At 40.6% G+C, this 26,380-nt stretch overlaps 1 protein-coding gene and 1 non-coding gene across 8 annotated transcripts in view; both read right to left on the bottom strand.

The window, feature by feature from the left end:
* The window catches only part of SCAPER (S-phase cyclin A associated protein in the ER), a 439,244-nt gene that overhangs the window by 20,395 nt on the left and 392,469 nt on the right, over positions 1 to 26,380 (bottom strand). For 6 of the 7 annotated variants that reach the window (XM_014780959.2, XM_087428755.1, XM_087428754.1 and 3 more), the window contains 2 exons: positions 14,588 to 14,825; positions 9,071 to 9,220 (listed from right to left, as the gene is read on the bottom strand). In XM_014780959.2, coding sequence (XP_014636445.1) covers positions 9,071 to 9,220; positions 14,588 to 14,825 — 388 coding nt within the window. Of the gene's footprint in view, positions 1 to 9,070; positions 9,221 to 14,587; positions 14,826 to 26,380 lie in introns of those variants that run through there. The other variant, XM_087428758.1, reaches the window with a different exon arrangement.
* LOC147917602 (U6 spliceosomal RNA) lies at positions 23,274 to 23,380 on the bottom strand. Its single transcript, XR_015551836.1, has one exon. It is a non-coding gene; the product is annotated as a U6 spliceosomal RNA (small nuclear RNA).

Here is a 26,380-nt window from a genome sequence, read left to right as displayed (position 1 = left end):
ATCCTCCTCCAAAAAAAAAGAAATGAAAATGATTAAATTTATCTACTTATGTTGCTCTGGGCATGACTTCCCACTTCATCTTAGAATTATATATTCATCCTCTATCAGAGCCAGAAGGGCCCTTCAGAGCATCCAGACTAACTCTTAATGTAGACAGGAAAGCCCAGAGAAGGGCAGTGACTTACCCAGGGTCACACAGCTGTGCAGCTGTGAAAGGACTCACCAATCCTGACTGCTGCACCAAGATTTATTCCATGGTGATGGGTTTTTTGTGACTAATGAGGGTCTTACATAAATTTTCCTATCTCAGGAGAGGTGTTTTTCTCTGTGATTACAGATGAAGTCTTTATAGTCTACCTCAGTGATTTTCATCTTTGAACTTTGGTCAGAGGATCTGGGTTTGGGTACCCTGGGAAGAAGGTGCTGACAGATTACTGTCTGACTTCCCCGTGTGTGTCTTCTGCTGCTGTGCCCAGTCTTGGGATGGAGCTCAGAAGGGAATGATTAACTTCATGTCACCTTGTGGCTAAACTAAGCCCTCAAAATGACCCTACCTGTGCTCTTGGTCTCATAGCCACTGCTGAAGGAGCTTAGTGGATTCCCAACTTTTTATAGCCCAGCTGAGATGAAGCTATGGCTAGCTTTCAACTTCAAAGTTTTAATGTTAGGTTTCATGACAGTTATTTTACTGGAAGGTTCTGAATCTGAGTTCCCCAAAAATGAGACACTGAGAAGACCGGGAAAGGAAGGATAGTTTATCTGTACAATCCCATTTTTTTGTGATCACTATGCCATAACTATGAGTTTAGCCTACTGCTGAATCAGGTGTATCATTCAGTGCCTTGAAGATGATGATAATAGGACAAGCAGGTATAGCAACAGCTGTCTTTCATGAGCATTCACTATGAGTAGGGCCCTATATTGTCTCTCTTAATTCATGAAACAACCTGGGAAGTAGTGGTATCATGACCTCCATTTTCACAGAGGAGGAAACTGAGGCTTAGCATTCAGTAATTTGACCAACGACACAGTGCTAGGAAAGAGCTGAACAGGGATTTCAAAGCCAGCTGACGTGAGAGCCTATGCTCTTATCCTCTGTGACATCTGACTTTTAGTACCATCAGAGACCAAGTTCAAAATCTCAACTGCAGGGCCGGCCCTGTGGCTTAGCGGTTAAGTGCGCGCGCTCCGCTACTGGTGGCCCGGGTTCGGATCCGGGCGCGCACCAATGCACCGCTTCTCCGGCCACGCTGAGGCCGCGTCCCACATACAGCAACTAGAAGAATGTGCAACTATGACATACAACTATCTACTGGGGCTTTGGGGGGAAAAAAAAGGAGGAGGATTGGCAATAGATGTTCGCTCAGAGTCAGTCTTCCTCAGCAAAAAAAGGAGGATTAGTACGGATGTTAGCTCAGGGCTGATCTTCCTCACAAAAAAAAAAAAATCTCAACCGCAGACTGATTCAAGATGTGAATCTATTCAGGTGCCACCTTAACTACTGCTGCACCAATCACAAGCAGGAGGATCTGTGGGAATTATAGCGAGTCACGGATCAGGAAGCAAGTCCGTACAGAAGCCACTGGGTCAAGCAAGGAGTTCCTTATAATTTCTCAGGTGGTTTGTGGAGTAAGGAAGGTAGCTGGTGTAAGCATGTGATACTTCAAACTACCCTTGTGTTGTAAAATTCACCACAGATGAGGAAAGTAAGAGATGTCTTTTATCTGGATTCTGTGAAATTGGTGACTTTTAATACAATTGACCAAAATTGCTAACTGGCAAATTTCTCCATTCTAATACCAGCCAGGTCACTCATTGGAAGTCTTAAAATCAATGTTTAGAAAGAAGTTATTTTTAATTAGGAAATTTATTGTTCTACTTTTGGGGAAAAAAACCCACATTTTTCTTTGGTACTGTAATATTGACAGTAACTCCAAAATGGTTATATTGTTGAAATTCTTATGCTCTTCCTTAGACTTGATACATTTTTATTTTATGAAAGGAACTGTATCTGTCACACAAAGAAAGAAAATACAGAAAGCTGAATGCTTGTGTGACAGCTAAAGAACCAGCTGCCAACACTGGGAGAACAGAAAGGCCTTGAATGCTGGAGCGGCCACTCCCAGCCCACCACAGCAGACTCCATTCACGGACTTGGATGGGGCAGGGGGAGTTTACCAAATGGGTGTGACCTAGACCATCTGCCTTTGAGAAAAACAAAGAGCAAAGTAAGAATGTTTGAGCAGGAATTAGGCCACCTCTGAAAGTTCTAAAAGCTGGAATGAGGCTCTGGAAAACTGCCACTCTTAAAACACAAATCTGCTTCCCTCACCTACAGATGGTATACAACTAGGAAAATGCCCTGTTTTTGTTTGCAGGGAAACTTCTGAGGCGAGTACAACAGATACATTTTAGGAACTTTTAGTCCATTAACATTTGGGTTTTCTTACTAAGTCATCAAATCACAAAAGACCTGAAAAATGCGTGTCACCCAGCTCAGGCGGAATCTAGTTTCAGAGCCTCACTGTCCAGCTTGCTCCCCTGTTCTGATCTCCCCAGCAGCGTTAAGGCACCTTTGTACAGTGCAGAGCAGATGATGACATGATCTGCATGGACGTCTCTACAGAGAAGCTGGGTGGGGAGGGTGGGCCAAAGGGATCCTTCCTTTCAACAATCACAGGAGACTCCACCTCTCATAGCTGGAATCTAGGGGGTCTTTCCAAATAAACAAGTCAGTCACTAACTAAAATGAATATGCAAAAGTGCTTATTCCCAATACAGTAATATGCAGACTGTCAAATCATCTGTCATTCGAGTTAATTTAATTATCAGGCCACATTTAATTATCCAATATAAAATGTAAATAAAGTGAAGGGCTGACAGCACACACTAATTATGTTTATTATAATAATTAAATGGGAAGGAATTTAGAAAGAGTCATGAAAGTGCCATAAAATACAAGGAAGTTTTTGATTTAAAAAAACAACGTTTTAATTAGAAACTACAACCCTATAGGAAACAGATGATTCGTTCTATCAACGATGGGGCATTACTTTTATCATCTAGGTTTCTCTTCTGAAGTCATCCTTGGTATCATGGGGCTCAGTCCTTTCAGTTAATAGACTAAATGGTGGCAAATAAAAAGTGCTAACCCTTTATGCAAAGCAGTTACCTAATAAAACAGCTTTAGGCGGCATCAGGAGTTCAGGATCTCGTCTTATGAAGATACAAGCTGTTTCCCCAGTAGAAAATAAAGGATCCCCTTCGGACAAACAGGCCCTGCAAATTAGCATGACTTCTGACTAATGATATGGAAACATTAAATGAATTGAGCATCATAATTTCTCCTCTGAAATTCCTCTAATTTAGAGAAAGTGGCATCAGGTTAAATAAATTCACTTTCATAAGAACAGAAGTGAGGTGGAAAGGGCACTAGCTGGACTGCCAATTGTGAGGCTGGGCCCTGCCAGTTCTTGCTTGGCAATTCCTTTTCCTTCTCTGAGCCTCAGTTTCTCCATCTATAATTAGAGGGAGCTGGACTAGATATCTCAGAGCCCTTCCAGGCTGAAGGCTCCATGAATCTGATTGAAGATGGGATGAGAGCTTAAAACTGCACTTACCACATCCCCTCAGCAAACACCCACTTGGCAAATTACTGGGTTTTGCAGGGAGCAGAGAAAGAATTTAATAAAACAAGTTTTTAGAATGAAAACAAACAATCTGCTTTTTAGTTATAGAGAACTCCTCAATTCTACTGGAATATGAGCAATTATCATCTCAGCAAGCTTGAGGCTATTTCCCCTACCCTGCCCTTGCCATGCAGCCTGATGGCCAGGGAGCCCAGCCACGAGCTGGTGAGCACAGCCCTTTGGCGCAGGTGAAACAACTGGGGCCAGAGATAGCATCCGAGAACAAGCACCAGACATCTCACCTGTAAGTCTCTGCTTCTGAGTGAGTGTCTGTCAATGGATCCCCTCTATTAGTATAAGGGAGCCAAGGTATATTCAGCTTTTAAGGATGAGCTGCCATGGAGTGGGCAGGCAGCTCATGAAGCCATCTGGTGCTGACAGAATCTGGAGTAGGGCAAGGGGGATGTGAAAAACCACTAAACATCCCCATGAGATCAGAATGCTGTTCTGTCTGTGGTGTCAATCTCAGCTTTTAAAACATCACAGACTCATGGAGCTCACAGGGGATCATGTAGTACAATCCACTTCTTTTTTTAAAATTGTTTATTGTGGTAAAATATATATAACATATAACTTGCCATTTTAACCATTTTTAAGCCTACAATCCACTGGCATTAAGTACATTCACAATATTGTGCGACCATCACCACTATCCATTTCCAGAACCAATCTACCTCTTTGTGTAGTCAAAAATGCTCAAGCCTCAAGAGGAAAGTGATTTATCTAAGATCAAATGGCTGGTGGCAGAGCTGGGGTTAGAACCCAGGCCTTTTATTTGCTAGATTGTGGTCCATTTTGTGCTCATAAAACATACTCGTTTACGCTTTCCCAGGATCTTTACAAGTCTCCCTGAGTAAGGCACACAAGTATGTCCCAGAAGCTTCCCAGTCAGCATTCAGAGTTGCAGAATGGCAGCTTCTCAATGTACTGTCTTGGCAAATGGGCATCCTCTTCCATACCCGCCATCCCTGCTCAAGACACACTTCAGAGATCACTGGTAGATGGGGCCTGTCACATATCTCATTTTCTTAAGCAATGTGAAATGAATGGAAAAGTACACTGAGTTGGGCTTTGCAAGACCTGGGTTCTAGTCCTAGTCATTTAGCGATTCTTGATGTCATTTCAGGGAGCTTACTTCACTCTCTGAATCCCAATTCCTCACCTGTCTGTGAGGTGGGAATAATTCCTGTGCTTAGAGCCTCACTGAAGTGCTAAAGAGGTCCAAGAGACAACAGATGGGAAGAACAGTATAAAGAATTCTACAAATATCAGAGGTTATGCTTAGAAACAGCATCTCCATAAGGTGCAGTGTCTCAGTGTATAACAATTACTATGATTTCTATCAATTTCTGATTTCTTCTCTACTTTTTATTATATTCTTTCTTCTTATAGATTGTTGCATTTCAGCAATCGCTTCAGGGCTGAATCGACTTCTCCGATCTTCCCCCAAATCAGAAGTGGATGTCCAGTTTAGCATTCAAGCCTTCTGGGAGGCAAGGTATCGTAGTAGAAGGTCTGGCTTTTTTCACTTTTCTAATTTCTTCCTCATAGTGACCTTACTTCTCAACAACTATCTCCAAACATCACTGCATCTTCTTCTTCCCCAACTGACAAGCCATAGGGTCTCTGTCTCCTGCTTGTATTGCTTAACACTCTCTCTGCCCATTAATCTGCCTTTTTCTTGCCCCAACATGCCCAGTCATTACTTTGCCATCAGGTGCAAGTCAGTTCTAACATGCCATCTCCAAATACCAGTTCCCTCGACCTCATTTTCCATTCGCTCTGGTGAGCCTAGAGATACTTAGAGCGTGTGTTTTATCTACAAGAAAGGATTAGTCTGTGATCCGGCATCAGCAGAAAAACTCTCTGAAATCCCACGCAATTCTGAGTTCAGTAAATTCATCACAACAGAGTTAGTTTAAGCAAAGAGGTTCAAACCATCCCTAAATATGGAGGTGCTAAAGAAACTGAACTTTTGGCTGTAGAACTGAACATAGCAAAATATTATCATACACATATATTACTCACCTCTTTACAAGTGCAGTAGATAGTGTCATGATATATGGTAAACAACTTGAGTAAAAAACAGGAAATCGTTAGGTAAACCATGGGCTGTCTACACAAGATAATGCCATGCAGCCATTAAAAATGATATTCACAAAGAATGATTCTCATATAATGTTAAATATACAAAGCAGGACATAGCCGTATGTACAGTATGATCTCAGCTACGTAAAAATTTCATAGAGGGGTGGGGGGTAGGCGAAACAGGTGAAGGTGGTCAAAACGTACAAACTTTCAGTTATAAGATAAATAAGTTCTAGGGGCCGGCCCCATGGCGTAGCGGTTAAGTGCGCATGCTCCGCTGCTGGCGGCCCAGGTTCGGATCCCGGGCGTGCACCGACACACTGCTTGTCAGGCCATCCTGTGGTGGTGTCCCACATAAAGTGGAGGAGGATGGGCACGGATGTTGGCTCAGGGCCAGTCTTCCTCAACAAAAAGAGGAGGATTGACATCAGATGTTAGCTCAGGGTTGATCTTCCTCACACACACACAAACACACTAAATAAATAAATTAATTAATTAAAAAGAAAAAAAGATATGTTCTGGGGACGTAATGTACAGCATGGCGACTAAAGTTAACAATACTGTATTGTATATTTGAAAGTTGCTAAGAGAGTAGATCTTAAAAAGTTCTCATCACAAGAAAAAAATTTGTAACTATGTGAGGTGATGGCTGTTAACTAAACTTATGGTGGTAATCATTTCGCAAATATATACATATGTCATCATGTTGTATGCTTAAAACTAATACAATGTTATATGTCAATTATATCTCAATAAAACTGGAAAAAATACTCATAGAAAAGACACTGCAAGGGAACCTGCCAAAATGGTAACAGAGGCTATCTCAGATGGTGAGATCAGGAATAACTGGGATTCCATCTTCTTTACACTTGCCTGTCTTTTTCACAATAAGTAAGAAACACTTTTGTATCAGAAAACTAAAAACAAATTTTTAAAGGGAAATAAAATGCAATTTAGTAGGTGGAATGGATACACATGAAGAAAAGAAAACCACACAGGAGATTTCCCTCAACTTTCCTTCCCTGAACAGCTTGTCAGAAACTCATGAACCTACTGGGCCTGGTCCATGAAAAGAACAAAGCATCAGTACCTGGGGGTGCTGACAAGGTGAGAGCACTGCCTGAGCGCTGCCGTGGTTGGAGGTGAGAAAGATCTGCCCTCCTGGCAACAGGGTCTGCGAAAGGGGAACTTTTCCATGTATGACACTTGTTCTGGTAAGGATCCACATTTTGTTTTTTTTTGAAGAGGAAGATTGGCCCTGAGCTAACATCTATTGCCCATCTTCCTCCTTTTTCCCTTTTTCTCCCCAAAGCCCCAGTAGACAGCTGTATGTCATAATTGTACATCCTTCTAGTTGCTCTATGTGGGACGCCATCTCAGCACGGCTTGATGAGTGGTGTGTAGGTCCGCGCCCAGGATTTGAACCCACGAACCCCGGGCCGCCGAAGCGGAGTGCCCAAACCTAACAGGTACACCACCAGGCTGGCCCCTGTATTTTCTATTTTTTAATCAGGGAAAGCTTTCTAGAATAGACTGCATGTTCCTCAACCTTCTTAAAGGGAATGCACAGAACATACATTTTGCCTCCAGGCTCATTCAGGGTCAGCACTGGAGGCATCAAGAATCATCTGGGAAATAAAATACAGGGCTTAGTGTCCCTTTGAACCCAGACGGCTGCAATTTCTGAGTTCTTGGGCCTGCCTTATTTTTTTCTATCTTCTTTCTCTCATCAGGTAGGCAGTTTTATTTTTTTTATATTTTTTAATTTTTTTAAATTTTAATTTTTTAAATGGACTTTATTTATTTATTTATTTTTTTGTGAGGAAGGTCAGCCCTGAGCTAACATCCGTGCTAATCCTCCTCTTTTTGCTGAGGAAGACCGGCTCTGCGCTAACATCTACTGCCAATCCTCCTCCATTTTTTCTTCCCCAAAGCCCCAGTAGATAGTTGTATGTCATAGCTGCACATCCTTCCAGTTGCTGTATGTGGGACGTGGCCTCAGCATGGCCGGAGAAGCCGTGGGTCGGTGCGCGCCCGGGATGCGAACCCGGGATGCCAGTAGCAGAGCACGTGCACTTAACCGCTAAGCCACGGGGCCAGCCCAGGTAGGCAGTTTTAGCTTTTAGTGTGCAGGTTCTCACCTTGTACTTGGCTCTGGCACTAAACCATCTCCTGTCCTTCTCCTGCCCTGGTCTAGTTTGCTGTAGGCTAATGAACCTGGTAAGCACACTTGTTAAAGATTTGCCTAAAATAAAAATTAGTAAGCTTAGAGCGAGGGTTAAAGGTTGTTCAGAGGCCTTTTTCTCAGCTATAATCCGTAAAATTAAGGTTGTTGAGTAGGAGGCTTTATACAGATGAGGTTGCCAGGAATTACTATTTGATATGTTAGTTATGCCATAACTCTGGTTTTAAAAATAGAGAGAGGGGCTGGCCCAGCGGCGTAGTGGTTAAGTTTGTGCACTCCACTTTGGCGGCCTGGGGTTAGTGGGTTTGGAGCCCGGTCACGGACCTACACACACATCAAGCCATGCTGTGGTGGCATCCCATATACAAAACAGAGGAAGATCAGCACAGATGTTAGCTCAGGGACAATATTCCTCAAGCAAAAGAGGAAGATTGGCAACAGATGTTAGGTCAGGGACAATCTTCTTCACCAAAAAAAAGAGAGAGAGAAATAAGGTGCTTTATTATTACTATTTTTTTTTTTTTACAAAACCTGTAACAGATTTCCTAACTTCTTAAAGCAGCAGAAAGGAAATTTTGCTCAGAAACCTGATAATCAAAATAGTTAAAAGCAAAACTACTCTGGGTGACTCAATGGGGAGAGGCCCAAGTTCTGCCTTCTCAGGCTCCCCTCCAATACCATCTGGCAGCCTCCAAGAATCTAGGCAGAAGTCAAGGGCCAAGAGCAGTTTCATAAAGCACCAAACTCTAATACTATTTGCAAAGTGGCCCAAATTGAAAGATGCAACCCACCTCATCCAAACAAAAAAATATATGGATAGAGCAGTGGAATCTATGTGGTAAGGGAGTAGATGCTTCTGTGTGGCTTAAAAAGAATATTTTATTAAAAATATTTTATTTTTATAGCTCTAAGAGGAGGCCCTAGTGCTAATCTAGTGCTGATCAAATCTCTTTGGAGAGAAGAAGTCAGAGACATATCCCTGGAGCCCAGTTAAAGGGCCTCACACAGGACAGATGGGTTCCAGCAGGCTAGCCTGCCTTGTCTCACTCCAATACTCACACTCTCAGTGCTGAGGGAGCAGTCTAAGGAACTTTCCAGGGCCTCTTACCTGGTTATCTGGGTGGTTGACAGTGAAGTAGCCCACACAGACGATGATCTCATGAAGAAGGCTTTCACAGGAGACCTGGCTGCAGTGGCCCAGTAGGGAGCTGGCGATGTGCCGGAATGCAAGGGACAAGCCCTCTGCCCCTACAATAGACTGACAAAGACAAGGAGCAGTTAGAACTCCCCAGCCCAGGGAGAGCCAGGGCTGCAAATCATAAAGCAAGACTGGGCCCTGTGCACTTTCTGCCATGATGCCAGAAAAGCATATGAAATTTCTAGAGCACTAGGCTTAACAGTTCATTGAGGGGATTCTTGCTGTAATAAATGACCATAATAAATGCAACGTTTAACCTGCAACGGGACAGAAAATAGAGCATAGCAGACAAAATGCTTGTACTACAAAGATGAAGACATTATCCACCTAAAGCATGCTTATTTATTCCATTTTTAATATGTTATTTTTTCTCATTATACAAATAGTCTCACGGCAGAAAATTTGGAAAAATATAAAAATACTAAAATTCACCTGTAAATCCACCATTTCGCTAACTTCTAATACTTTTTTTTTCTGAAGGAGAAAATATTTTCTTGTACACAGGGATACAAATACAATTCTAATTATTTACTTATGTTTAAATAGAAAAGAAATATAGATAACAACTAGTTATTATTCAAATAGCTCTATAAACCCAAGGCTCCCAGAAGAACACAAAAAAACCCAACCACCACCCCTCTTCAAAAAACACAAAAAACCATGAAGCCCCCTTAGCTATGAGTCTTCTGGGATCCTTTCTCCAGACAGGCAAAGGGCTGTCAGTGGTGGGCGACGCAGGAGGAGAGCCTGAGTCTGTCTGTGCAGCCTGAAGCTTCTATTTAATAAACATGTCAAACAGACAGAGCGACAGGAGGGCAAAGGGGAGAGGCGAAGCCCACAGAATATACTCGCAGCCCACACTGGAATCAAACACCACTGCTGGCCTGTGGGAAAAGGAAGCATTTTAAACCCATCTCTTGATTTGAGGTCTTGGCGGGCTTGAACAGGTCAGATATGTTGCAGCTTGGAAGTTGCAATGAATTCACTTTGCCTAACAGCGGGTACAACACAGTCCTTTTAGCAAGTATTACTGAAACAAAATTACTGCTAAATTTTAAGAGTGCCTTCTGTCTCGGTTTCATTGCCCTGAGACAAAATGTTTTTCAAGCCCCAAAGAGACTTTAGGAGGGCTTTGCTCCTTTAAATCAAGTAGTGACACCTTCTCAGCTCAGCCCTTATTTAATTAGTTGCGTCCAGCATGCTGTGACCCAGTGCCCTCTGTTTAACCTTCACTGATAAGAGCAGGTCAAAGGGCATGTAAGTTTGAGTATAAAAATTAAACCAATTTTTCAAGGAAACTATATTTCCTTTTTAGCTGGAATTAATTGCCAAGGCAGTACATTGATTTGTTTCTTGAGACCACCTTCAATTGTAAAGACTGTCAAAGTGTATGCAATATACAATATCCGGGATCTCAAGGCCATCTGTGCCAATATGAATTCAGAGTAAAATCAGACTCTTTGTTGAAGTGAAAAAAATATTTTGACAGCCTTATTAGTATATGATGAAATGGAACCAGCTAAGAAAATATTCTAATGGATAACCTTTTGTTACTACTACATGATGAGTTCTCACACAAAACAAGCACACAGGTTTATTATGGCTTCGAAGAAGGGTGAGGGAGCACTGGGAACGCTGCATTCAAAAGTTAGCTTTCTGACTCAACATCTGCAAGGTGGTTCCGGTAAATTCTTCATTTTCAGGACCTGAGTCAGTCCACATTTCTTGAGGGCCTATTATGTGCTAGCTAGCACAGTGCTTTTATGTGATCTCATTTAATCCTCAGACAAGTGAGGTAGGTGTTTTTAATCTCTATTCTACAGATAAGAAACTGAGTTTTAAGGGTTCAAATGACTTGTCTAAGGTCATACAACTTGGTAGTATGATGGCTCAAAGTCATGTCAGTCTGAACACAGATTCAGACGTCTGATGAGGATGCCTTTCTGTAACAGTTCTCCATTCTTGTGATGCACTGGGACTCAAACCATCAACAACATGTCTTACATCTAGTCTGACTCTTCAGCAGGTCAGACCACTTATCTCATTTCAATTTTCTTCCTCAGTTCCTTTGATCCTCCCAGGCAATTCATAAATTGTCTCCCAGATTTTTCTGAGGTCAGACCCATGCTGAACCTAAAATCTCTTTTCCTGTCCTTTATAAACATAGTTCCTGAAATCTCACTTTGGACATGTAAGTTGTTTTGATGATCTAGAACATGAGTTTCCCTGGCCACATCTATCATATGTCATAAAAATAGTACTTTTCTCCCAAACTCACTCATTGCTTTACAATGCAAATATTGTTATCTGTATTGTATTTACTTGAGCGTTACGTGCTTGATCAGATGTCCCTCTACACCAACGATGTCTGTGTGGACAGATGTTTTGCTTTAGCTTGCTAAACAGAGAGTGGTGGCTAAAAAAACAGACTATAAATCTTTGACAGTCCTCCCACTGAGAGGTGGGGCCTTTGTCTTCTCCCTTGAATGTCAAAGCTTATGACTGATTTAACCAATGGAATATGGCTGATAGGTAACTAATATGACTTCTGAGACCAGATCATAAAAAGCCATGCAGCTTCTGTCTGGTTCTCTTGGAATACTTGTTTTCTAGAAGCTTCTTCTTAGGACCCTCTCATTCAGAACCCAGACCCAAGATGTTTTGAGAAGCCCAAGTCACACAGAGAAGCCATATGTAGAGTCTTTGGCCAACAGTCCTTGGTGAACCTAGTCTTTGAGTCGTCCCAGGCATCAAACATGAGAGCGAAGGAGCCTCCAGATAATTTCAGCTCCCAGCTACTTGAGTCAACCTGCCTCTCCTCTCCCCTCCTCCAGTCATTTGAGCCTCTCAGCTGAAGCCCTACATCAGGGAGCAAGCCACTCCACTGTGATGAGCTCTGTCTGAATTCTGGACCCAGAGAATCTGTGATCATAATAAAATGGTTGTTTATCCCACTAAGTTTTTTTTGCTGAGGAAGATTGGCCCTGAGCTAACATCTGTTGCCAATCTTTCTCTTTTTTGCTTAAGGAAGATTTGCTCTGAGCTAACATCTGTGCCAATTTTCCTCTATCTTGTATGTGGGTTGCTGCCACAGAATGGCCACTAATGAGCGGTGTAGGTCCACACCTGGGAACTGAACCTGGGCTGCCAAAGCAGAGCACGCTGAACTTAACCACTAGGCAATGGAGCCAGCCCCAGTTTGTTTGTTTTTTAAATGCATAAAAGTAACTGGAACAATAAGGTAATCATTGGCAGATGTATTAAAAGACTTGATACTAGAAATTCTGGGCATTTGGATCCCGATACATGCTGATGAGGAGTAAGAGAAAAACATGTACAGGACCGTGGGCACCAAAAAGATGGCAGCCAGGAGGAAGGTCCTTGGGGCCCATGCACTGGTTGAGGAGAAAAGGGTACCTGGGAACAACATCTGAGGAGAGAATGAGAAACAGTGATGGCAAAATTGACTAAAATAAAAGAAGACAGGAAAGTCAGAACAGAGACAAAAAAAGAAGAAAAAATAGGAAGGAAAGAATTAAGAGAAATATGGAGCTATGTGAAAAACAGAGAAGAAAGAAGCAAACATACTGGAGAACTGTTAAGAACCAGCCAAAAAAGGACATTCCACTTGGGAGGCAGGGCATTTGATTCTAAGAACGGCTTCAACACTTTTGAGACACCCTGGTGTTTTTCCTGCTGTTTTTGGCAAGTGGCTCAAGTAGGGGATACATTTCAGGCTGGATATGGCAAGGGGCTGTAGAGAAAAAATCTTGGTTTTTATCTTAGTTTGGCATAAAGGGCTCCAGAGATAAGCTTTTGGTTTTTCTAACATGACTGGCCATTGTGCCTAAAGGCCACTAGGGAGTAGGGCTGGTTGGAGTTTAGTGGTGCTCCTTTTGAGTGAGGCCACACAGGCCGAGAGCTCATAGGAGGGGTGTGTGGAAAGCAGGCACCTGGAGTTCCCTGACATTCAGAGTAACTGATGCAATGGCAGACTTAATATAGATGCTTGTTTATGGTGTGGAGTACCCCACTGCAGTATAAATCCTGGTCAGAAGACCCATGAAATTAGAAGCTAAGAGAGTTTTTCCATATTTGCTTTTCATAATCCCTGGTGACAAAGGAAATCATTTTAGTTGGACCTAGCTGTTGGGTAGAAGATTGGTCTCTATATTCTGGGGACATAAAATTAGCATCTCCTGATTTCCAAGCTATTTCCTGATAGAAAACAATGGGCTTGGGTCTTCATAAAACAGAGATGTTATGTTTAACCCAGAGGCAAGAACCACTGACATTTTCTGGAGCAGATATCTCCTGTTTTAGGTGTGGCTGTAAATTCTCAAAAGTTTACATATTGTGTAGTTACTACCTAAGGCTAGTTCAATTGCTTTGGAAACTGAAAAGCATTTACCCTAAGAAAGAGCTTTCTGTTCTTGTGATGGATAAACTAACCCTACAAAGTTGAAAGATACTGAATTCAATGATACAACTTACTCACTAATTTCCTGTTGTGAATAGAATGACAGGAAGACAAGAATTGCACATCTGTCATCAGCTACAAAACAGAAGCATTTCTTCCATCTTGGAATAGCCAAAGACCACCATTTTCATACATTTGTATCTCTATAATCTTTTTCCCTCTGAGCAAAGCAATTCATCTAAATTATGGGTTCATTATCTGCCAAGTTTGTTCCTTTTTTAATGAAATCACTTGACAGTTAATAAACTGAAAGAGAAAGTCTACTCCTTGGGGCTTGCTCTGCTCCAAAGGTTCAGTGTTTTTGAAAATTAAATTTCCTACTTGAAAAAAAATCTGTTTCTAAGCTTACAGTCTGGTGTTATAACATAAAGCAATTTTTCTTTCTTTAGCTATAAAAACTTAATTTATAGGGGTTTGCACATTTAACTATACATGCACTTTACATTGGACACAAATCAGTTAAATCATCTATAGAAAGTCATATCAATCAAAACAATTTATCTAATTTTGGTTCTGTTTAAATAAGAAACCATTACTTTCCTTAATATTTAAAAGTTGATGGGATGATAATGCCTTTCTCTAAAGAATCAAGACAGAAGATTTATAAGTAGCAGAGTGGCACAGACTTTGGAGTTAGAGAATCACGGTACCAATCCTGGCTCAGCCATGTGTAACCTTGGGCAAATTACTTAATGGCCAGCTTTTCCGTCTGTAAAATGGGTATAATAATATTTTGCAGGGTAGTCATGAGAATAAATGAGAAAGCATATGTAGAGCATCTAATATAGCTGCCAGAAGATAGTAGCTTAAAAACCGGTATGTATTATAATTTCCTTTATTGTAGTTTATTCCTTATGCCCCAATCCAGGAGAAGAATCTCACAGCATATCTACACTAAAGCATTAACTCTCATTTGGTTAACACTAACACTAACCACTGCTTGGTACCTGAAAAGCAGGCAGATCAAGAGCTGCAAAGCTGTTGAAGAAACGTAAACTCTGAATGGCCACTTGGACTGTGTTCTGGGCGTGACTCTCCTTGGGACTGGCAGTGCTGGGGTCCGAGATGGTGCCGTGGAAGAGGACACAGTACAGCATGTGCAGAACTCCAGCCAGGTCTGTGGCCTGAAGAGCAGCTGTCAGTCCTGTGGGATCCTGGCGATTATTGTCAAATACGCTGTATGACCTGACAAAGCAACATGCAACTCTTTAAATCTACTTAAAGGATGTTAGCATTTTTATAGGTCAAATGGAACAAGACAAGCAGACCGTTAAAAGCAAACCACCTGAGTTGTATAATAAGGTAATGAGAAACCTCAAGGAATAAATGCAGCCCTCCCCCACACAAGTGCACTGTGGCTTGTCCTTTTCTCCCACTGGGAGACCAGGCTGCCGCAGCAGTGACAAATGAGCGCTCCGCAGCCAGTGCTGAGGCTGCCACCGCCATCCCCACCCTTTGCAGCCTAGGCCGCCACTCTGCTTAGATTCTAGGTCTGGGCAAACTAGACAGAGTCCATAGATTCAGAGATCAAAAACACCATAGCTTCCTTTCTGGATACACAAAGGAAATCTCAGCGGAGGAAGCTACTAGGAAAGCATGAGACCTCAAAAATCCAGTCATGTGTTGGTATACTGTGGTAGAGAGACACTTCGACTGCTTTTGAAGGCACAGTTTGGTTCCACCAAGGATTATTGGCAGGACAGATTGTGGGGCCAGACTCCCAAGGACAAGCAAGTGCTGGATTAGCTGTATACAAATCACCACGAAGTCAGCTTAGCAACTGTGGCAGGCGGTGCTACGGAGGAGCAAAAAGCAATGGCAGTGGCAAAAGAATTCCTAAAATCAATAGTAAAGTCAGCAACGGTTTGCTAAATCCACCTCACTCCTGAACTCAGGTATACATGAAGCATCTACTGACCAAGAGGCTGCAGTTTTAGTAAATGCGGCTGCCAAGCATTCATTCACCCTTTTTTCCTAGAAACTGCACCCAGATTTCTCTCTGAGGAACCACTCTCCCTTTCTCATAGCCAAGGTACTTCAGGTGGGGCCTCCTCCATCACTCCGGCTCAAGGGTGCGCAGGCCTAAGGTAAGCTGCACATTTTATTTCTCTGGCTATTCAGCACGGTTCAGGGACGGCACATGTCACAGTCAGAGCTAATGGAATGGAGGGAGATTTTTTTGCTGAAATACTTGGAAAGAAGCCTTCACTTTTTCTCCACTGGGTTTGAATCTGAGAAAATGTAATGTCTACAGCTGCTGCAGCCACTTGTTTGTTCTAACCACTAGACAAATCCTCAGGTCTCTCAGAGCTGCTCCAAGTGGGCCAGTTGTCCTCCTTCGTGGGACACAGCTTTCTCTCAGGAAGGGAAGTTACAAGTCCTTGCTTAGTGTCTCCTTTAATCTGGTATGATCTACACAACACTGAGCAGGAGTGTCTTTATGTTTCTAGCTTGGGATGATACTCTTCCCTATTTTTTTTTAAATAATTTTATTTTATTATTTTATTATTATTTTTTTTGTGAGCAAGATCGGCCCTGAGCTAACATCTGCCAATCCTCCTTTTTTTGCTGAGGAAGACTGGCCCTGGGTTAACATCCATGCCCATCTTCCTTTACTTTATATGGGACGCCCCCACAGCATGGCTTGACAAGCGGTGCGCTGCTGCGCGCCCGGGATCCGAACCGGCGAACCCCGATCCGTCGCTGCAGAGCACACGCACTTAACCTCTTGCGCTACCAGGCCAGCCTCACTCTTCCCTATTTTTAACACTAATACAGGTTTTCTCCTCTCTTTTTTTTTTTGTTGTTATTCCTCTCAGCTGGAATCTGGAATGAGAGAGAGGTATTAAAGATCTATGCTTGTCTCATTAACTTGCCTAGAAGCACTCAAGAGACACCACTAATTAGATACAAATTTGGAAGTGCTGGCTGGCAAGTTTCTAGTATCTTGTCTTGTTTTCTAATTCACAAGTTATTTTTTCCAAAGGGATTATTTTTTTCATTTTAATTTGCTAGTTGCATCAATACAGAGTTTTATTAATAACCATGGTAAGTGTTTATTTCCTGAATGTGCACTATTTCTGATACTGCTAAGAATGTGAGATGACATTGTATACCTTGTTCTCAAGAAAGCAGCTCTCTTATGAAATATTGTCATCTCATTTATATGGCAGGATCTGCTAAGTACATTCACATCTTGCACCTCATCTCATTCTTAGTTTTTCATAGTTGGTAGAGAAGGTGTTGTTTTCCTCATTGCACACATGAAGAAACAGATCTAGAGAGATTAGGTGAGATGTTTTAGGTCATATAAATTTGTCAGTGGCAAAGGCAGGGGCACCACCAACGACCTCTGACTCTTTAAGGGCAGTGCTTTGTTCAAGGACCAAAACATCCAGGCCAAACAGGAGGTGATCCCTTCTTTTCTCTCCATGCTTTCTCTTAAGTCAAATTTTGGGATTAACTGAATTCTGTTAAACAAAGTACATAGAGACTATACTGTAATCTTGTATCATCATGGATAGATACTTTTTGTCTCACGGTACTCAATAAAAACAAAAAGTTAAGATATGACATTTATTTGCTTATAGGCACATCTGAACCTTTACACAAACTGTTAGCTAATGTCAGTTGGCCCTTCTTCCTTCCATTATAGCCATAAGAGTTAGGGGTCAGGCTCTGACTAGAGACGTGAGTTGAGATTAATGTGTCTGAGTTTATTATATAGGTTTCAAAAAGGGGTCTGTGCTTGTTTAACACTGACTGCCTTTCAGAACCAATGACAAGTCAGAAGACATTTTTCCCTAAAGCTAATTTCGAATAGTCTTTCAGAACCTTGGGGATGAGTGACATCATTGCTAGTGACAACAGTTTTACTGCTCTGGGATTCAGAAGGCTGACCTACTCCCCTACTGTCTGTGTTGTTTTAAACTAATTATCAGCATATTCAAATGCAGATATTCAGGAATATAGCTTTATCATTTAAAACACTTTGTAATACTTAATCTTTCTAAGCACTTATTAAATGACATAAATTCACTGCTATTAATATTACTCAAAAGAATAAAAGCAAAAAAAAAAAAAGTAAGTGAAAGTCATCAAAATCGTTCCTCATTTCTCTACCCCACTCCATTATTTAGGAAAATACTAATCATAGATTATAAAACAACACATTCCAGGGTCTTTTGCAATATTCTCCTGATGAAATAAACATGTTTCAGAAAAATCAATTAAATAAGCATTCAAGAACTCATATGTGGAACTGGTTCAAAATGCATATAATATTGCTTCATGGAAAAGACTATTTATTCATTTTAAAGAGAGCCCACAGAATATATGGGGCAGAGACATGGGGAGAGGCCTTGTCTGCTGCATTTGGCTTCCACAGGACTAAAGCAGACCTGAAGGGACTTCACAGAATGTTTACTTTTGATTTAGTCTGAAATACAGATAATTTGTCCATGAACAGGCTACTGGCTCCTGTTGGCCTTAACTGTCAGTTATAATTACTTTAAGTCTAACTGCTTATAATAAACAAGTAAAAGGCCTTATTCATATCAGGCACGGGTTATAGTTTTCTTTTAAAAAGATATGAAAAATCAGATCTGAAATTTTGCATATTACACTCTGGGATCTTCTCAATTTCACCAGATTTTAAAGTGGTTTTGTTTGGTCTCTAGGACTAGAGATCTCAGTGGTATATTCATCTCTGTTCATTAAAAGTTAGATTCAATTAGGAAAAACGACAACTGGGCCATCAACACTCCTGCACAGCATCTGAAAACCCTACTTTGCCTTAAAGGAGAGTATAACTGGGCAAAAAAGAGCAGTGATTTGTGTGAGCATGAATCAAGTGCCACCCATTCCATCTTTGGTATTTTGGACCACTTATGTACGAGGCCTTAGCTGGCCTCAAAAAGCAGCTGGGCCAGCCCCAGGCTCTACAGCCTCATGTTCCCTGTTTGTTCCTGGCTTGTTTGCTCCAGTCTCCCCGGTCCCCAGATTTCTGGCTTGGTAACATCCGCCCTGATCTCCTTCAGTGCTGGTGATCTTCCAGACTGCTCTCCTAGCTTCTTGGATTTTGGTTTCGTTAATTCCTTGAGTTCTGGAATCCCTAAGGCATCTTGTGAGAACCTCCCATTTTAGCCCCTGAACCCAGAGAACTCCACTCAAAGGTCTGTATAGTGTTGGGAGTGGGTGGGATTAAATTACTGTTTTTACCAATGATGGATGTGAACTTCACTGTTCAAGGAGAAGTAAATTATTTCTTAGAGGTATTCCAGCTGTGGGCTCTTACATACTGGGCTATTCTGGGAAAGCTCACCTGCATCCAGTGATATATCATCTCTCATCAGGCTTTGTGGTGAGCACAAGGGGCATGATGATCTGTCAGGTACTCGCTACTTAAAAAGCCAAAGTACCTGTGCTCCAGGAAGAGTGACCACCTGTGATGTGCAAAGTCAAGGAAGACCTGTCTTAGAGGAGGTTACAGTCTAATTAGGGACAGGTGGGTATATCATTTCCTATTGCTGCTGGAATAAATTATCACAAGCTAGTTGCTCAAAACAATACAAATTTATTCTCTCATAGTTGTGGGGGTCAGAAATCCAAAACAGGCCTTACTGGGCTAAAATCAGGTCACCAGAGCTATGTTCCTTCTGGAGGCTGGGGAAAATTCGTTTCCTTGCCTTTTACAGCTTCTAGAGTAAGATGGTATTCCTTGGCTTGTGGCCCCTTCCTCCATCTGCAAAGCCAGCAGCATAGCATCTTCAAATCCCTCTCTAATGCTGACTTACCTGCTTCCTTCTTTCACTTACAAGGACCTTTGTGATTACATTGGGCCCATCTGAATAATCCAGGATAATCTTCCCATCTCAAGATCCTTAACTTAATCATTTCTGCAAAATCTCCTTTGCCATGTGAGGTAACACGTTTATAGGTTCTGAGGATTAAGGTATAGATATCTTTCGGAGGGGCATTATTCTTTTTTTTCCTCAAATTTTTTTTATTGTGGTAAAATACACACAATATAAAATTTACCATTTTAACTATTTTTAAGTGTAGAGTTCAGCGGTATTAAATACATTCATAATGTTGTGCAACCATCACCATCAACCATCTCCAAACTCTTTCCTCATGTAAAACTGAAACTCTATACTCATTAAACAATAACTCCTCATTCCCCCCTCACCCCCCAGCAACCACCATTCTACTTTCTGTCTCCATGATTTTGACTACTCTAAGTACCTCATATAAGTGGAATCATCATATAGTATTTGTCTTTTTGTGACTGGTTTATTTCACTTAGCATAACGTCCTCCAGTTTCATCCATGTTGTAGCATGTGTCAGAATTTCCTTCCTTTTTAAGGCTGAATAATATTCCATTGTATGTATGTACCACATTTTGTTTATCCATTCATCCACAGATGGACACTTGGGTTGCTTCTACATTTTAGTTACTGTGAATAATGCTGATATGGGTGTGCAAATATTTCTTCGAAACCCTGTTTTCAATTCTTTTGAGTATATACCCAGAAGTGGAATTGCTGGACCATATGGTAATTCTATTTTTGATTTTTTGAGGAACTGCCATAATGTTTTCCACAGCAGGTGTACCATTTTACATTCCCACCAACAATGCACGAGGATTCTAATTTCTCCAATTCCTCACCAACACCTGTTATTTTCTAATTTTTAACTAGCAGTCATCCTAATGAGTGTGAGGTGGTATCTCAGTGTAGTTTTAATTTGCATTTCCCTATGATCAATGATGTTAAGCATCTTTTCACATGCTTATAGGCCATTTGTATATTTTTGGAGAAATATCTATTCAAGTCCTTTGCTCGTTTTTTAATGGGTTTTTTTGTTGTTGAGTTTTAGGAGTTTTTCATAGTTTCTGGATATTAATCCCTTAAAAGATATATGATTTGCAAATATTTTCTCCCATTCTCTGGGTTGCTTCTCTACTCTGTTGATATTGTCTTTTGATGCAAAAATTAAAAAAATTTCCAATTTGTCTACTTGTTCTTTTACTGCTTGTGCCTCTGGTGTCATATGCAAGAAATCACTGCCAAATCCAATGTTGTGAAGCTTGTGCCCCTATATTTTCCTCTAAAAGTTTAATAGTTTTAGGTTTTACATTTAGGTCTTTGATCTCTTTTGAGTTACAGTGTAGGTGAGTGTCCAGCTTCATTCCCTTGCTTGTGGACATCCAGTTTCCCTAGCACCATTTGTTGAAGAGACTGTCCTTTCCCATTCAAGTCTTGGCACCCTTGTCAAAAATCACTAGACCATATATGTGAGGGTTTATTTCTGGGCTCTCTATCCTATTCCACTGTTACATGTGTCTGTCTTTATGCGAGTACCACACTATTTTGATTACTGTAGCTTTGTAGTAAGTTTTGAAATCAGGAAGTGTGAGTCCTCCAGCTTTGTTCTTCTTTTTCAAGATTGTTTTAGTTATTTGGGGTCTCCTGAGATTCCATATGAATTTTAGGATGGTTTTTTCTATTTCCGCAAAAAAAAAAAAGTCATTGGGATTTTGATAGAGATTGGAAGAAATCTATAGATTGCTTTGGGTAGTAATGACATCTTAACGATAATGAGTCTTCCAATCCATGAACATGAGATGTGTTTCCACTTATTTATGCCTTCTTTAATTTCTTTAGGCAACGTTTTGTACTTTTCATTGTACAAGTATTTCATCTTCTTGGTTAGGTTAATTCCTAAGTAATTTATTCTTTTTGATGTTATTGTAAATGGAATTGTTTTCATAATTTCCTTTTCAGATTGTTCATTCTTAGTGTATAGAAATGCAACTTATTTTTGTGAGTTGACTTTGTATTGTTACCCTGTCAAATTCATTTATTAGTTTTTAATAGCTTTTTGTGGAATCTTTAGGGTTTTCTACATACAAGCATACCTCAGAGACATTTTGGGTTTGGCTCCAGACCACTGCAATAAAGCAAATATCACAATAAAGCAAGTCACATGAACTTTTTGGTTTCCCAGTGCATATAAATGTTATGTTTATACTGTAGTCTATTAAGTATGCAATAGCACAACATCTTAAAAAAATGTACAGACCTTAATTAAAAAATACTTTAGAGCCAGCCCTGATGGCCTAGTGCTTAAAGTTCGGCGTGCTCTGCTTCGGCGGCCTGGGTTTGGTTCCCAGGCAGGGAGCCACACCACACGTCTTGTCAGAGGCCATGCTGTGGTGGAGGCTCACAGAGAAGAACTAGAAGGACTTACAACTAGAATATACAACTATGTATTGGGGCTTTGGGGAGGAAAAAAATAGAGAGTAGGAAGACTGGCAACAGATGTTAGCTTATGGTGAATCTTCCTCAGCAAAAAAAAAAAACTCCAAAACTTTATTGCTAAAAAATGCGAACCATCTTCTGAGGCTTCAGCAAGTCATAACCTTTTTGCTAGTGGAGGGTCTTGTAAAGAATGCAATATCTGTGAAGTGCAATAAAGTGAAGTGCAATTAAACAAGGTATGCCTGTATAAAATCTTATCATCTACAAACAGAGATAATTTTACTTCTTCCCTTCCAATTTGGATGACTTTTCTTTCTTTTTCTTGCCGAATTGCTTTGGCTAAAACTTGTAGTAATGTTAAACAGAAATGATGGAAGTGGGCATCCTTGTTCCTGAGAGGAAAAGCTTTCATTCTTTCACCATTGAGCATGATGTTCCCCATAGGTTTTTCATATATGGCTTTTATTATGTGGAGGTAGTTTCCTTCTATTCCTAGTTTTTTGAGTGTTTTTATCATGAAACGGTATTTAATTCTGTCAAATGCTTTTTTTGTATCAATTGAGATGATTGTGTGTTTTTTCCCTTCATTCTGTTACTGCAATTAACGTTCACATGCTGAATCATTCTTACATTCCAGAAATAAATCCCACTTGATCCTGGTGCATAATCCTTTTAGTATGCTGCTGAATTCAGGTTGCTAGTATTTTGTTGAGGATTTTTACATCATTGTTCATAAGGGATATCAGTCTGTAATTTTCTCTCTTATAGTGCCTTTGGCTTTGATATCAGGGTAATGATGGCCTCAGAACAAGTTAAGGAAGTGTTCTCTCTTATTCAATTTTTGGGAAAAGTTTGAGAAGGACTGGTGTTAGCTCTTCTTTAAATGTCTGGTAGAATTCACCACTGAAGCCATTAGGTCCAGGGCTTTCCTCTGTTTGGAGATTTTAAATTACTGATTCAATCTCCTTACTAGTTATAGGTCTATTCAGATTTTTTATTTCTTTGTGATTTAGTCTTGGTAGGTATTGTGCTTCTAGGAATTTGTTCATTTCATCTAGGTTATCCAATTTGTTGGTGTACACTGTTAATAGTACTCTCTTATAATCCTTTTAATTTCTGTAGAATCAGTAGTAATGTCCCCACTTTTGTTTCTTTTCTTCTCCCAGCTTTAAGGTACGATTGACAAATAAAATTGTCACCTATTTAAAGTATACAACATGATGATTTGATATACGTACACATTGTAAAATGATTCCCACAATCAAGTTAACACATCCATTACCTCACAGTTAATTTTTTTTTTTGGTAGAATGCTTAAAAATCTACTCTCAGTAAATTTCAAGTATATAATACTGTGTTACAACTGTAAAAAATATGGAACACTTCAAGAATTTATGGGTCATTCTTGCATAGGGCCCATGTTAATCTTCTCTGTAGCATTCTAATTTTAGTATATGTGCTGCCAAGGTGAACACCCCATTTTCATTTCTGATTTTAGTAATCTGAGTCTTCTCTCTTTTTTTCTTAGTTCATCTAGCTGAAGGTTTGTCAATTCTGTTGACCTTTTCAAAGAACCAACATTTGGTTTCATTGATTTTCTCTACTTTTATTTTATTCTTTATTTCATTGATCTCTGGTATAATCTTTATTATTTCTTTCCTTCCCTAGCTTTGGGTTTAGTTTGTTCTTCTTTTCCCAGTTCCTTAAATTGTACAGTTAGGTTGCTGATTTGACATATTTCTTGTTTTTTAATGTAAATGTTTACAGCTATACACTTCCCCCTTAGCAGTGCTTTTACCATGTCCTGTAAGTTTTGATATGTTTTTTTTTGGTTTCATTTATCTCTAAGTTTTCAAATTTCTGTTGTGATTTCTTCCTTGATCCATTTGTTCTTAAGAGTGTGGTGTTTAATTTCCATGAATTTGTGAATTTTCTAGTTTTACTTCGGTTATTTATTTCTAATTTCATCCTGTTATGGTTGGAGAGGATACTTTGTATGATATCTTTCTTTTTTTTTTTTTTTGTGAGGAAGATCAGCCCTGAGCTAACATCCGTGCTAATCCTCCTCTTTTTGATGAGGAAGACCGGCTCTGAGCTAACATCTATTGCCAATCCTCCTCCTTTTTTTCCCCCAAAGCCCCAGTAGATAGCTGTATGTCATAGTTGCACATCCTTCTAGTTGCTGTATGTGGGACGCGGCCTCAGCATGGCCAGAGAAGCGGTGCCTCGGTGCGCGCCCAGCATCCGAACCTGGGCTGCCAGTAGTGGAGCACGCGCACTTAACCGCTCAGCCACGGGGCCGGCCCGATATCTAGCTTTTTAAATCTACTGAGACTTAATCTGTGGCCTAACATCTAGTCTATCCTGGAAAATGTCCCATGTGCACTTGAGAAGAATATGTATTTTGTTGTTGCTGGGTAGAGTGTTCAGGAGCGGCATTATTCTGCCTACCACAGTGGGGATATTCATTCATGATTCATTTATTCAACAAATATTTACTGAGGACCTACTTTGTGGCAAGCACTGATCTAGGCACTGGGATTCAGCAGTAAAATCTATGCCCTTTTCCTCATAAAGCTTACATTTTAGTATGGGAAGATATAACAAACAAACAAGTAAATATAATACATAATATATAGTATGTCAGGTATGCTAAGTGCTATAGAGGAGCAGGGGATATAGCTGGGGAATGAAGAAGTAGGTGTGTGTGTGCAATACTCTTTTATATAGGGTAGTTGGGGAAGCCCTACCTAAGGTGTTATTTAAGCAGAATTCTACAGAAAGTGAGGAAGGAAGCCATGTGGATATCTGGGGCAAGGGTGTTTTAGACAGAGGAGTAGCAAGTCCCAAGGCTTGGAGCTGGGAGCACACATGACATGTTCAAGAAACAGCAAGAAAGCCAGTGTGGCTATAGCAGGTTGAGTGACTGGAAGAATAATAGGAGATGAGGTCAGAGAGGGAACAGGAAGATCAGGTAGGGTCTTATAGACCACTGTAAGGACACTGGAAGGATTTTACTGAATGAGATGAAAAGCCACTGTAAGGTTTTGAGCAGAGGAGGCATGTAATCTGACTTAGGTTTAAAAATAATCACTATAGATAACTGGTTGAAAAGTTTTTAGAAGAGCCAAGGTGAAAGCAGGGAGGCCAATTAGGAGGCTGTTTCAATCATCTAAGTGAGAGATCATGGTGGATGAACCAGGATGGTAGCCATGGATGTGGTGAGAAGTGGTTGGATTCTGAAAATATTCATAAGGAAAAGACAACAGGATTTCCTGATAGATTGAACGTGGGTGTGAGGGAAGGAGGAGTAAAAAATGGCTCAGTGGTTTTTGGCCTGGGTAATCAGAAGAATGGGGCTGCCATTTATAGAAATGGAAAAGAGCATGGATAGAGCATGTCTGGGGAGGAAAACCAGGAGCTCAGTTTTAAACTTGTTAAATTCAAGATGCCTATTAGACCATCTAAGTGGAGATGCTGGATTGGAAATTGGATAAGATGAGATTCACAAGCGTAGAGATTTTTGTCTGTTTTGTCCCCAGGGCTTAGAACAGTGTCTGACACATGGTAGCCACTAAATAAACATCTGTTGAATGACTGAATAAATATACAAGTGTGAGTTCAGAGGGGTGGTCTGGGCTTGAAATATTTGGGAGTCATCAACACATAGATGGTATTTAAAGCCAGGAGCTAATCTAGTGAATGAACACAGATAGTAGCCTGAGGATTGAGCCTTGGGATACTCCAACATTTAGAAGTTGGGGAGATGAGAAGAAATTGGCAAAGGAAACTGAAAAACAGAAACCAGTGGGGTAGGAGGAAAACCAGGGAAGTGTGGTGTCCTAGAAACAAAATGAAGATCAATTTCAAAGAAGAAGAAGTAATCAATAAAAAAGTTTAATTAAAAATAAATGAGGACTGGCATGGCCCGCTGGCATAGTGGTTAAGTTTGCATGATCTACTTTAGCGGCCCGGGGTTCGCAGGCTTGGATCCCTGGCGCAGACCTACGCACCACTCATTAAGTCATTCTGTGGCAGGCATCCTACATATAAAGTAGAGGAAGATGGGAACAGATGTTAGCCCAGGGCCAATCTTCCTCAGCAAAACAAGGAGGACTGGCAACAGATGTTAGCTCAGGGCTCATCTTCCTCACACACACAAAAATAAATAAATAAATAAAGACTAAAAAAAGGATGAAATTTATAGAACTGACCGTTAAATCCTATTTTTAGATTATAAAAACTAACTGCATATGTTTAGGATGGGAAGAGGGTGAGTGACAGGGGACTGAAATACAGCTTTCAACGATAAGTGGGGAAAAAGACTTAGCAAATTAGCTGCCTTACACTTCAAATGAGGAAACAGTGTTGCTTGATTACCAATGAATATAATTCAATTTTGACTGAATTAACAGGAGTATGATGTACACAACCAGAAAGATTTAGTCCTACTCCACCACACTGTACGACTACTC

This window comes from Ceratotherium simum, chromosome 3 (genome assembly GCF_057802395.1).
Source record: "Ceratotherium simum simum isolate JZ-2026a chromosome 3, ASM5780239v1, whole genome shotgun sequence".
Lineage (NCBI taxonomy): Eukaryota > Metazoa > Chordata > Mammalia > Perissodactyla > Rhinocerotidae > Ceratotherium > Ceratotherium simum.
The sequence above is the reverse complement of the archived record's forward strand: the minus strand, read 5'-3'. Positions and strand labels throughout refer to the sequence as shown.